The 13562-nt window shown below is 34.9% G+C and overlaps 1 protein-coding gene across 3 annotated transcripts in view; it reads left to right on the top strand.

Moving 5' to 3' along the window:
• The window catches only part of RPS6KA6 (ribosomal protein S6 kinase A6), a 169121-nt gene that overhangs the window by 28342 nt on the left and 127217 nt on the right, over positions 1-13562 (top strand). For 2 of the 3 annotated variants that reach the window (XM_065900693.1, XM_065900692.1), the window contains exon 2: positions 5970-6029. The exons of the other annotated variant lie outside the window; for it this stretch is intronic. In XM_065900693.1, coding sequence (XP_065756765.1) covers positions 5970-6029 — 60 coding nt within the window. The remainder of the gene's footprint in view (positions 1-5969; positions 6030-13562) is intronic. 3 annotated transcript variants of the gene reach the window in all.

Below are 13562 nucleotides of genomic sequence, written 5' to 3'. Positions count from 1 at the left end.
GTAGTTTGATGGGGATTGCATTGAATCTGTAGATTGCTTTGGGTAGTAGAGTCATTTTCACAATGTTGATTCTTCCCATCCAAGAACATGGTATATCTCTCCATCTATTTGTATCATCTTTAATTTCTTTCATCAGTGTCTTATAATTTTCTGCATACAGGTCTTTCGTATCCTTAGGTAGGTTTATTCCTAGATATTTTATTCTTTTTGTTGCAATGGTAAATGGGAGTGTTTTCTTGATTTCACTTTCAGATTTTTCATCATTAGTATATAGGAATACCAGAGATTTCTGTGCATTAATTTTGTATCCTGCTACTTTACGAAATTCATTGATTAACTATTTTTAAATTAAGGTATGTACATTGTTTTTTAAGATACAATGCTATTGCACACTTAATAGACTACAATATAGTGTAAACATAACTTTTATATGCATTGGGAAACCAAAACATTTGTGTGACTTGCTTTATTGCAATAATCTCTTTATTGTGGTGGTCTGGAACTGAGCCTGCAATATTTCTGAAGTATGCCTATATACAGACAAAGACCTTTGTTTTAGGCAGATGTGGACCCACCTCCAAATTTAGATTTGATTTGCTGTAGCTATTTAAATGAAGTGAAAATAATTGAAGAACTTTTGTTTCTGAATCTTTCAGCAACTAACCTGTAAACATGAAGCTTATTTGAGAGAGAACATTTTCTTTATATGTGAACTTCTTAAACAATTTTAACATTAGGTACTATATAAATATAGGACTTCTGTCTACTGGGTGGAATTTGGGGATCCTGGAGACTACTTGAAAGTTTATAATACTATCAAATTTGTTGTGAATACTGGTGTCCTAGGTATGTTTTGTTAATGATTTACATCACCCATACTTCTCACTTACCTTGTACCTTGTTCTTCCTTGCTTGTTTATCTCTCTACTTCTTTCTTCAGTATACCTGTCAACACCAAGTCATGAGCTTCTTGAGTTTGACACTGAGAAACAGATGTATGCTTAATAGTGTTAGCATGGCCAGATTGCAGTCTTTTTACAAAACTCTGTGCACTTATGTGTTCATTTCCCACACCACCTCCAATTCTAAGGATCTGAAGGGAAAATATTTTTTCTCAGTTTAATTTTCCAGGATGAGCTGCTTTTGTCATTAGCAGTAAGAAAATGATAGTTTTGGGGTGACCTATATGATTTTCTGAGATCAGGTGAGTGCTTTGACTCAGTTTAGTATTTCTATTTGTCCAGAATCTTTTAAAGTGATCTATTTAATTATTTTCTGAGAGGATGAAAATAATTTAAAAGAATTCTCCACTAGGCTCTGATATGAGAGGGTGTTCACTTGGGTTTGAGTATTTGAGTAAATTATTACTATCTTTATAATTGTTGATAAGCTTTTCAGAATCTTATGTAGGAATTTTTTTCTTCCCTATTTGGCACTTAATTGGGGAAAACAGCCTATCTGCTTGTTTTTTCAAATTATAAATTTTATTTTTGAAATAAAGGTTTATCGTCCCAGAGAATTCTGAAAATGTTTTTGTTTTCATGCAGGTAAAAATGACTTAATTTATAGTAAATATCACTGAATACTGAGGTCCTTTATAGGAATGAATATTCTTATGCTTCATGCTAAATTAATCATAAGATGGTATGAATTGGAAGTAACCAGTAACTGAGGTAACAGAGGAAAGCAGTATTACCTTTTTCTACAGATAGTCCTGAGAGCCATTTTGTAGTAAAATTTCAGTATTCTGAAACTATCAGTATTCTGTCTTAATATTGGTTTGTGGACTCTTGCTGAATGTGCCTTTTCCTATATGCTAGTGATGAATTCATTACCGTGTTTTTTTTTTTTTCATTCCCCATAGTCTATATGTGCTTTTGAGTTAAGATGATAAATAGTGGTGCTGTTTATTGAAATCGGGAACCCTGGAGGAAAGCAGATTTATGTGTGTGTGTGGGGGAGATCACTAATTTGTTTTTGTATTGGTTATTTTTGAGACATGTGAGATGAGCAAGTGGAAATGTCAAATAGGCAGTTCGTTATATGGATCAGGAGCTCAGAAGAGTAGTGTCTGAGTAAATGTTAGTCATGTCAGTAAATTAGCTATCTGGGGAAAGAATGAGGAGCGAGATGAGAAGGTGAGCCAAGTCCATTTCCTGAGGATATACAATGTTTCAAGGATACTGAAAAGAGCAAAGAAATTGGAGTAAAAGAAAATTAAAGTATGGTATCACAAAAACACAAATAGAAGACAGTGGTTGGTCAACTGTGACATGCTACAGCAAGGTCAAGTAAGATAAGGACATAATTGGTGATGAACCATCGTTTATTTGGTTCTTGTTGAGATTTTAGAAGAAAGATGCTAGCCAAGTAAATAATGCAGGGTAAATTACTATTTAATAAGTTAATTTTAAAATTTACCTACAGTAAAATTCACTCTTTTTCACGTAAGGTTCTGAGCTTGGACAAATACGTAGAGTTGTGTAACCACCACCACAATCAAGGTATAGATTAGTCCCATCATTCCCCCCCGCCACCCCCCGTGATTCCCATTGGTGCCTACCCCTGGGCCTAACCTCTGACAACTGCTAATCCATTCTCCATGCCTTATAGTTTTACCTTTTCAAGAATGTCCTATAAATGGAATCATACAGTATGTAGCCTTTTGAGGCTGTTTTTTCCCATTTACTATATAATGTATTTGAGATTCACCCATGTTATTGAATATATCAATAGATAATTCCTTTTCATTGCTGGATAGTATTCTGCCTTCCTGTCTCCCCTTCCCCTGGAAACCAGTGATATGAATTCTTTCCCTATAGCATTTTTCAGTGTCATATACATGTAATCATACAATATTTAGCCTTTTGGGTTTGGATTCTTTGTCAGCACAATGCATTTAAAATTTATCCATGTTGTTACAAGTATCAATAGTCTTTTCCTTTTTATTGAGTAGTATTCTATTCTTTCTCCACGTTGAAGGACATCTGGAATGTTTCCAAAAAAGTTATGAACAAAGCTGCTATACACATTCATGTATAGAGATTTTTATGTTAACATAAGTTTCCATTTATCGCAGGTAAATATTCTCTTACTGGTTTCTGACCTCCATGATTTCTCATAAGAAGTCTGCAGTTATTTAAGTTGATGTCTATGTAATGTGTTTTTCTCTCATTACTTTCAAAACTTCTTCCTTTTTTCTTTTGATTTAGAGTAGTTTAATTCAGGTATGTCTTGAGGTGGCTTTCTTTAATTTTATACTTTTTGGGTTTCACTGAGCTTCTTAAAACTGTAAATTTATAGTTTTCACCAAATTTGGGAAATTCTCAGCCTTTTTTTAAAAAAATAGCTTTATTGAAGCATAATTCACATACCACATAATTCACCCATTTAAAATGGACAACCTTGTGTATACTTAGTATACAGTTCACAAATATGTACAACTATCACCACAGTCAATTTTAGAACTTCTTTGTCACATCAAATAGAAAGTTTTTACTATAGTTTTAGCTATCACCCCCATCTCCCCATCCCCCAGCCCTAAGGAACCACTGATTTACCTTCTGTCTCTACAGACTTTCCTCTTAACATTTTATGTGAATTGAATTGCCATTATTTATTTAATTTTTTCTGTGATGTTAATGATATAGATTTTAGATCTTCTGATATTGTTCCACATGTCTCTAAGACTCTGTTCATTTGCTTTTAATAATTTTCATTCTCTTCTTCATATTGGTTAATTTCTATTGATCTGTCTTCATTTATGATTTCCTCTGCCATCTCCATTCTTTTATTGAGCCCATCCAGCATTTTAAAAATATTTCATACATTGTAATTTTTAGTTTTAAAGTTATTTACATTTGATTATTTTATAATTTCTTTTTCTCTGTCTATAACTTTTAATCTTCCCATTCAAGTGTATTTATTTTCACCCAAAAGAGCATAGTTATAATAGCTGCTTAAAGTCCTTGTTAGCTATTTCAACATTGGAGTTGTCCTGGAATTGATACCTGCTGATTTTGATTGTTTCAGCAGACAGTCTGTGTGGTTAGGTTCAGACTCCCAAGTTTTATCTCTCCCTTTTGGATGTTGGTTCCAATGTTAAATATGTTTTCAGAGTGTTTGGGTCAGCACCCTGCATTTGCCACTTAGTGCCTGTGCTAAGTCAGTGGTTTAGTCTGAGACTTGAGCAGTGATTGATATTGCAGTTCCATTTTCAAAGCCTTTTTTAGACTTCTTTGGTTCTATTCCACACATGTGCAGTTTGCTGTTGAGGCCAGGACTGTGTCTGTTCATACACAGAATTAGGGAATATCCTTTTCCCATTTGATCTCCTCCATGATTTCCTCTACGGATTCTCCAGTTGACATGGACTTTTTATTCTTCTTCCTCTGACCAGAAATTTGAATTTCTTGCATAGTCTTAGCCTTTCATGCTGTTACATAGCTTTGCACTGTTGGGGCTGCCTGTTGGGGTGAAGTGAAGGAGAGAGTGAAAAAAACAACAACAGGGATTACCCCCCATACTATTCTTATATGAGCCTCTTTTTCTGGTTCCTCTGACCAGAGAGAGAGGTTTTCTCATGAATGAGACTTGCCTTGGAGCAGGAATGGCAGTCAAAAAAGGGGAAAAAAGTGGGAAAGAAAGAAAACGTAGGGTTCTCATTATGCTCACCAGCTCAAAAGTGTGTCTTTTTCTGGTCCTCTGTTTAGGAAGTGGGATTTCTCTTGGAAATTTTGTTCATACAGGTGTTCCATGACTCAGTGTCTCCTTGGTTCAAAATCAAGAGATAAAGGTGAAAAATAAACCCAAGAAACTCACCGGAGTACTAGTTACTATTCAAATTTTGATTTCCCTTCCTAATCTGCTTGCTATTATTTAGTTTTCAGAGTCCTCAGGTAGTTGCTTTTTGTGTTTTGTCCAAAGTTTTTAGTTAATAATCAGAGGAGAGATAGTCTTATTCCATCTTGGCTGTCGTCAGAAGCTCTATTTAATTTACTTTTTTCTTTTCTCTTTCTTTTTTAATATTTAAAAAATTTTCTGTGGACTCATAAATAGACAGTGGTAAAACTTGTTTTTTAGACCATCTTGCTGTTGCTTAATTTTCAAACATTTTAGATCAGTGGTTGGCAGACTTTTTCTGTAAAGGGCCAAACAGTAAATATTTTAGGCTTTGCAGGCATAGGTTCTCTGTCACCTGTTCAACTCTGCTGTTGAAGTGAGAAAGCAGCCATAGATAACATGGAAACAAATGGATGTGTCTGTGTTCCAGTAAAATATTATTTATAAAAACAGTGGGCCAGATTTGGCCCATGGGCTACAGCCTGCAGACCCTTGATCTAAGTTCTCTATGCTCACTCATTCCTGAAGTATTGCTTGAAGAGTATTATTATACACTAAGCTTTGTATTTTGAAATAATTTTGTTTCCATGGCCATTTATATTTTTCTCCTATAGTTTATTATTTCTTCTGTAGAGTAACTCAAATTTTTTTTTTTTTTTTTTTTTTTTTTTAGTAACTCAAATTTTAATTGAACTGATCGAAAGGAAAGGAATTCACAACAGTGCAATTATATGAAATTCTTCCCATCCTAATTTGCTTTGAATATATTCTCACAATAAATTTCCTCTGTGGTATTTTTCCTGTCTCATATATATTTGGTTTGGGACAGTCCTAGTGAATGTATACAGGTCATATGTTCAGTATATGTTCATTCACCATAGCAAAGCTCTAAACAATATGAAATGAAATACACAGCTCTGAAATTCAAGGATTTTCAAAGACAATCTGGAAATCATATTAATAATGTTCCTTTTTTAAGTACCTTCTATGTGTCCTTTGTCCTTTTGTGTTTCAGTAAGTGTGGATCTTGTTAAATTGTGAAGGGCAGTGCCTAGGGTTATATTTTTCTTAGTTACTACTCTTGTTCTGTTACTCTTGAACTTCAGTTTTTGAACAATATTTTTCAGGTGAATGGTCTTAAAATGGTTGATGAGCCAATGGAAGAGGGAGAAGCAGATTCTTGCCAAGTAAGTACCCATGTTAACTTATTAAGCTACATTTTTAGACTATAAGGAAAGAGAATAATATGAAAGGAGAAAATCTTCTATCAAAGAAATGTATTTAGGTAAGTTAATAAGCAAATTCAATTATTAATAAAATGGCAACAGTTCAAAATACAGGCCAGATTTTCTTGCCAGAAATTCTTATCCATAAAGTTTTTTTTTAACAACTTTATTGGGGCATAATTTGCATGCCATGAAATTTACGCATTTTAAATGTAATGGATGAAATTTTTATTACCAGTATATGAGTAACTGGATTATTTAAATATAGAATCCACTGAATTAAATAAGACTGTCTTCAACTTTAGGGTAGAAAGGAGATCTAACGAGAAAACATTTAACTAAAAGGATAAACCGAGGTCATTTAAAATCTATTTCCTGGCTTTCAAAAAGGATTGCATGTAAATTATTTCAGAAATTTCTAACTAGTTTAAAAGACTGCTTAGCTATTAGGTCATTCTATGCAAGGTCTGTAATCCTAGTCTCTCATTTTACAAGATCTAGTTATACAGAAGAGAGTTCTTAAGATTTTAGGGAGGGCCTGACTAAAGTAGACATCCCCATCGATATTGTTATTTTGATTATCATTTCTATAGATATTTTCATAGAATTGTAGATTTTGTTTAAACCTGGAAGGAGCCTCAGAGATAGTATTCTATAATACCTTAATTGTATAGATAAATCTACTGAGACCTGTAGAGGTTATTATGATTTATACTAGGCCATAAAACTGACAAGTAGCAGAATCAAGGCTTAATGACCCAGTGTGCCTCATGTTAGGTCAGTTGTGTATTGTGTAGATGCAAAGAAGTGGAAAATAAGGCAAGCACTGTTCTTTTCTTATTTAGTTGTGGATAAAATCATCCTTCATGTCTTTATTTTCCCCCTGAAACCGGTTAAAGTGAATTTTTCTCAGATAGGAACCAGCAGAGATTAAAATTGGGTTTGTCCAAGACTCTCCTTTGAAATGTCCTATGTAAAAATCAACTTTCTCTGCAGATACTGATGTTGTAACAATAATCTCAGTTCTGATTAACAAGATGGGAGGTAAAATGTTGTCATTTTAGCTTTTGTAATTTACATAATAACTTTTATGTTAATTTTGAATGTAATTAAATGTAAACTTCTATCAAAATCATCTAGAGCTTTATCTGCAGATCATATGCGCTAAGGCATAGTAATATTTATGTTGTTAGTTTATAAACAATAGAGTGTAAGGAAATACAAAGGCAATGGGGAAGTGTACATTTCAGTATTAATAAATTAACAGGGAAATACCATGCCCCACAACACAGGAGGGAAAAAAATGTGTGTGTGTATGTATGTATGTGTACATGTGTAGCCAATGTAAACACATAGAAATATGCATAGGATTATTGCTAAATATTTACCTTTCTAACTTTAATTAAAAAAATGATGGTACAAAAGAACTTATTTACAAAACAGTGTCACAGATGTAGAAAACAAACTTATGTTTACCAAAAGGGAAGGGGGGAGGGATAAATTGGGAATTGTGATTGACATATACACACTACTATATATAAAATAGATAACTAATAAGAACCTACTGTATAGCACAGGGAACTCTACTCGATACTCTGTAATGACCTATATGGGAAAAGAATCTAAAAAGTAGTCGATGTATGTATATGTATAACTGATTCACTTTGCTGTACAGCAGAAACTAACACAGCATTGTAAATCAACTATATTCCAATAAAAATTAATCTTAAAAAATAGGCCAAGAAGTACAGTTTTAATGGAAAGACAGTAAAAATGTAGTGCTCGATGTTAATGTGATTTACATTAGGCAGTCAACTTCAGTGTCTAGAAAGGGGAATCTAAAGTTTTGCAGAATAAGGAACCTAGAATCACTTCCAAGGATTTGATTTAATTTGTGGCCTGAGTTATTGGTCCTTAAAACATTATGTATTTCTGCTGTGTGAGAGTTCAGATATTCATTTTGTGTCAATTAGATGATCTGGGTGATAAGAAACACTAACCATATAAATTTTATTTTATTTTTTAATTTTTTTGCCTTGCCTCACCTGGCTCCTGAGTCTAGCCCATAACTGATCACAGGGCCATGGGAATACTTGGTGCTGCGTGGATTGGATTTGACCAAAATCCTGGGTAGAGAACAGGGGAAAAGTGGATTCCCAAAGGAAATTCTGGGAGCTGTTTTACCAGATGAGTGATGCTCCCTACTCTCTCTGAGGGAGGCAGGACAGAGAGAGCACTGGATTGAGAGGAGGCCTGGGTTCCCATTCTGGTTCTGCTGTGGACTCACTGTGTGACCTTGAGCAAGTTACTTATTAACTTCTGTGGGCCTGGCTGTAAAATGAGGGGGTGAGGTGGGATGCTCTCTAAGGGACCTTCCAGCATCAACAAGCTTACCACTCGGGGGCCTTTCCCATCTGTTTAGTCCATCTGTTTTCTTGTGCCTCTAGATTTTAGTAGTAAGAATCTTTAGAAAACCCAGTGGGTTTTTTGTAGGGAAAGTTTTGGAGAGTAGGGCTAAGTTTGGGAACTGTAGCACGGCTAGAGAGGTTTAATTTTCCACATGAAGGACTGGGTTCATGGGAGAATTTAGGGCCTGAGCAAATGTCCAGGGACTACTAAGATTTAGGGCTTGTCTGCCACTGGGGTTAAACCTCACCCTGTGCCAGGTGTCAGGGCTTAGTGTGTGGCCAGAGTTGGGGTCATTGTGAGCGTTGGGGTTATTTTTTTTTTTAATTTTCGAATTTTACTTTATTCTTTTATACAGCAGGTCCTTATTACTCATCAATTTTATACACATCAGTGTATACATGTCAATCCCAATCGCCCAATTCATCACACACCCACACCCAAACCCTGCCGCTTTTCCCCCTTTGGTGTCCATATGTTTGTTTTCTACATCTGTGTCTCAATTTCTGCCCTGCAAACCGGTTCATCTGTACCATTTTTCTAGGTTCCACATATATGTGTTAATCTACGATATTTGTTTTTCTCTTTCTGACTTACTTCACTCTGTATAACAGTCTTTAGATCCATCCAATTCTCAACAAATCACCCGATTTCGTTCCTTTTTATGGCTGTGTAATATTCCATTATATATATGTACCACATCTTCTTTATCCATTCATCTGTCGATGTGCATTTAGGTTGCTTCCTTGACCTGGCTATTGTAAATAGTGCTGCAATGAACATTAGGGTGCATGTGTCTTTTTGAATTATGGTTTTCTCTGGGTATATGCCCAGTAGTGGGATTGCTGGATCATATGGTAATTCTATTTTTAGTTTTTTAAGGAACCTCCATACTGTGCTCCATAGTGGCTGTATCAATTTACATTCCCACCAACAGTGCAAGAGGGTTCCCTTTTCTCCACACCCTCTCCAGCATTTACTGTTTGTAGATTTTGATGATGACCATTCTGACCAGTGTGAGGTGATACCTTATTGTAGTTTTGATTTGTATTTCTCTAATAATTAGTGATGTTGAGCAACTTTTCATGTGCTTCTTGGCCATCTGTATGTCTTCTTTGGAAAAATATCTATTTAGGTCTTCTGCCCAGTTTTGGATTAGGTTTTTGTTTTTTTAATATCGAGCTGTTTATATATTTTGGAGATTAATCTTTGGTCCGTTCATTTGTTTGCAAATATTTTCTCCCATTCTGAGGGTTCTCTTTTCATCTTATTGTTTCCTTTTCTGTGCAAAAGCTTTGAAGTTCTATTAGGTCCCATTTGTTTATTTTTGTTTTTACTTTCATTACTGTAGGAGGTGGATCAGAAAAGATCTTGCTGTGATTTATGTCAGAGAGTGTTCTTCCTATGTTTTCCTCTAAGAGTTTTATAGTGTCTGGTCTTACATTTAGGTCTCTAATCCATTTTGAGTTTATTTTTGTGTATTGTGTTAGGGATTGTTCTAATTTCATTCTTTTACGTGTAGCTGTCCAGTTTTCCCAGCACCACTTATTGAAGAGACGGTCTTTTCTCCATTGTATATCCTTGGCACCTTTGTCATAGATTAGTTGATCATAGGTGCGTGGGTTTATCTCTGGACTCTCTATCTTTTTCCATTGATCTGTGTTTCTGTTTTTGTGCCAGTACCATATTGTTTTGATTACTGTAGCTTTGTAGTATAGTCTGAAGTCAGGGAGTCTGACTCCTCCAGCTCCGTTTTTTTCCCTCAAGACTGTTTTGGCTATTCGGGGTCTTCTGTGTCTCCATACAAATTTTAAGATTTTTTTGTCCTAGTTCCATAAAAAATGCCATTGGTAATTCGATAGCGATTGCATTGAATCTGTAGATTGCTTTGGGTAGTATAGTCATTTTCAAAATATTGATTCTTCCAATCCAAGAACATGGTATATCTCTCCATCTGTTGCTATCATCTTTCATTTCTTTCTTCAGTGTCTTATAGTTTTCTGCATACAGGTCTTTTGTCTCCCTAGGTAGGTTTATTCCAAGGTAGTTTATTATTTTTGTTGCTATGGTAAATAGGAGTGTTTCCTTAATTTCTCTTTCAGATTTTTCATCATTAATGTATAGGAATGCAAGAAATTTCTGTGCATTAATTTTGTATCCTGCAACTTTACCAAATTAATTGATTAGCTCTAGTAGTTTTCTGGTGGCATCTTTAGGATTCTCTATACATAGTATCATGTCATGTGCAAACAGTGACAGTTTTACTTCTTCTTTTCCAATTTGTGTTCCTTTCATTTCTTTTTCTTCTCTCATTGCCATGGCTAGGAATTCCAAAACTATGTTGAATAATAGTGGTGAGAGTGGACATCCTTGTCTTGTTCCTAATCTTAGAGGAAATGATTTCAGTTTTTCACCATTGAGAATGATGTTTGCTGTGGGTTTGTTGTATATTGCATTTATTATGTTGAATTAGGTTCCCTCTGTGCCACTTTCTGGAGAGTTTTTATCATAAATCCGTGTTGAATTTTGTCAAAAGCTTTTTCTGCATCTATTGAGATGATCATATGGTTTTTGTTCTTCAATTTGTTAATATGGTTTATCACACTGATTGATTTACATATATTGAAGAATCCTTGCATCCCTGGGATGAATCCCACTTGATCATGGTATATGATCCTTTAATGTGTTGTTGGAATCTGTCTGCTAGTATTTTATTGAGGATTTTTGCATCTATATTCATTAGTGATATTGGTCTGTAATTTTCTTTTTTTGTAGTATCTTTGTCTGGTTTTGGTATCAGCGTGATGGTGACCTCATAGAACGAGTATGGGAATGTTCCTTACTTTGCAATTTTTTGGAAGAGTTTGAGAAGGATGGGTGTTAGCTCTTGTCTAAATGTTTGATAGAATTCACGTGTGAAGCCATCTGGTCCTGGACTTTGTTTGTTGGAAGATTTTTAATCACAGTTTCAGTTTCATTACTTGTGATTGGTCTGTTCCTACTTTCTATTTCTTCCTGGTTCAGTCTTGGAAGGTTACACCTTTCTAAGTATTTGTCTATTTCTTCCAGGTTGTCCATTTTATTGGCATAGAGTTGCTTATAGTAGTCTCTTAGGATGCTTTGTATTTCTGCGGTGTCTGTTGTAACTTCTCCTTTTTCATTTCAAATTTTATTGATTTGAGTCCTCTCCCTCTTTTTCTTGTTGAGTCTGGCTAATGGTTTATCAATTTTGTTTATCTTCTCAAAGAAACAGCTTTTAGGTTTATTGATCTTTGCTATTGTTTTCTTTGTTTCCATTTCATTTATCTCTGCTCTGATCTCTATGATTTCTTTCTTTCTGCTAACTTTGGGTTTTATTTGTTCTTCTTTCTCTAGTTCTCTTAGGTGTAAGGTTAGATTGTTTGAGATTTTTCTTGTTTCTTGAGGTAGGCTTGTATAGTGATAAACTTCCCTCTTAGAACTGCTTTTGCTGCATCCCATAGGTTTGGGATCATCGTGTTTTCATCGTCATTTGTCTCTAGGTATCTTTTGATTTCCTCTTTGATTTCTTCAGCAATCTCTTGGTTATTTAGTAACATATTGTTTAACCTCCATATGTTTGTGTTTGTTTTTTTTCTCTGTAATTGATTTCTAATCTCATGGCGTTGTGGTCAGAAAAGATGCTTAATATGATTTCAATTTTCTTAACTTTACTGAGGCTTGATTTGTGACCCAAGATGTGATCTATCCTGGAGAATGTTCTGTGTGCACTTGAGAAGAAAATGTAACCTGCTGTTTTTGGATGGAATGTCCTATAGATATCAATTAAATCTATCTCGTCTATTGTGTCATTTAAAGCTTCTGTTTCCATATTTATTTTCATTTTGGGTGATCTGTCCATTGGTGTAAGGGAGGTGTTAAAGTCCCCTGCTATTACTGTGTTACTGTGAATATCCCCTTTTATAGCTGTTTGCAGTTGCCTTATGTATTGAGGTGCTCCTATGTTGGGTGCATATATATTTGTAATTGTTACATCCTCTTCTTGAATTGATCACTTGATCATTATGTAGTGTCCTTCCTTGTCTCTTGTAACATTCTTTATTTTAATGTCTATTTTATCTTATATGAATATTGCTACTCAGCTTTCCTTTGATTTCCATTTGCATGGAATATCTTTTTCCATCCCCTCCCTTTTAGTCTGTATGTGTCCCTACGTCTGAAGTGGGTCTCTTGTAGACAGCATATAGATGGTTATTGTTTTTCTATCCATTAAGCCAGCCTATGTCTTTTGGTTGGAGCATTTAATCCATTCATGTTTAATGTAATTATCGATATGTATGTTCCTATGACGATTTTCTTGTTTGTTGTGGGTTTGTTTTTGTAGGTCCTTTTCTTTTCTTGTGTTTCCCACTTAGAGAAGTTCCTTTAGCATTTGTTGTAGAGCTGGTTTGGTGGTGCTGAATTCTCTTAGCTTTTGCTTGTGTGTAAAGCTTTTGATTTCTCCATCGAATCTGAATGAGATCCTTGCCAGGTAGAGTAATGTTGGTTGTAGGTTCTTCCCTTTCATCACTTTAAGTATATCATGCCACTCCCCTCTGGCTTGTAGAGTTTGTGCTGAGAAATCAGCTGCTAACATTATGGGAGTTACTTTGTATGAGTTTTATTGTTTTTCCCTTGCTGCTTTCCATAAGTTTTCTTTGTCTTTAATATTTGCCAATTTAATTACTATGTGTCTTGGTGTGTTTCTCCTTGGGTTCCTCCTGTATGGGACTCTCTGCATTTCCTGGACTTCGGTGGCTATTTGCTTTCCCATGTTAGGGAAGTTTTTGACTATAATCTATTCAAATATTTTCTCGGGTCCTTTCTCTCTCTCTTCTCCTTCTGGGACCACTATAATGCGAATGTTGTTGTGGTTAATTTTGTCACAGGGGTCTCTTAGGCTGTCTTCATTTCTTTTCATTCTTTTCTCTTTATTCTGTTCCACAGCAGTGAATTCCACCATTCTGTCTTCCAGGTCACTTATCTGTTCTTCTGTCTCAGTAATTCTTCTATTGCTTCCTTCTAGTGTAGTTTTCATTTCAGTTATTGTATTGTTCATCTCTGTTTGTT

The sequence above is a fragment of the Phocoena phocoena genome, chromosome X (assembly GCF_963924675.1).
Source record: "Phocoena phocoena chromosome X, mPhoPho1.1, whole genome shotgun sequence".
NCBI lineage: Eukaryota > Metazoa > Chordata > Mammalia > Artiodactyla > Phocoenidae > Phocoena > Phocoena phocoena.
The sequence above is the reverse complement of the archived record's forward strand: the minus strand, read 5'-3'. Positions and strand labels throughout refer to the sequence as shown.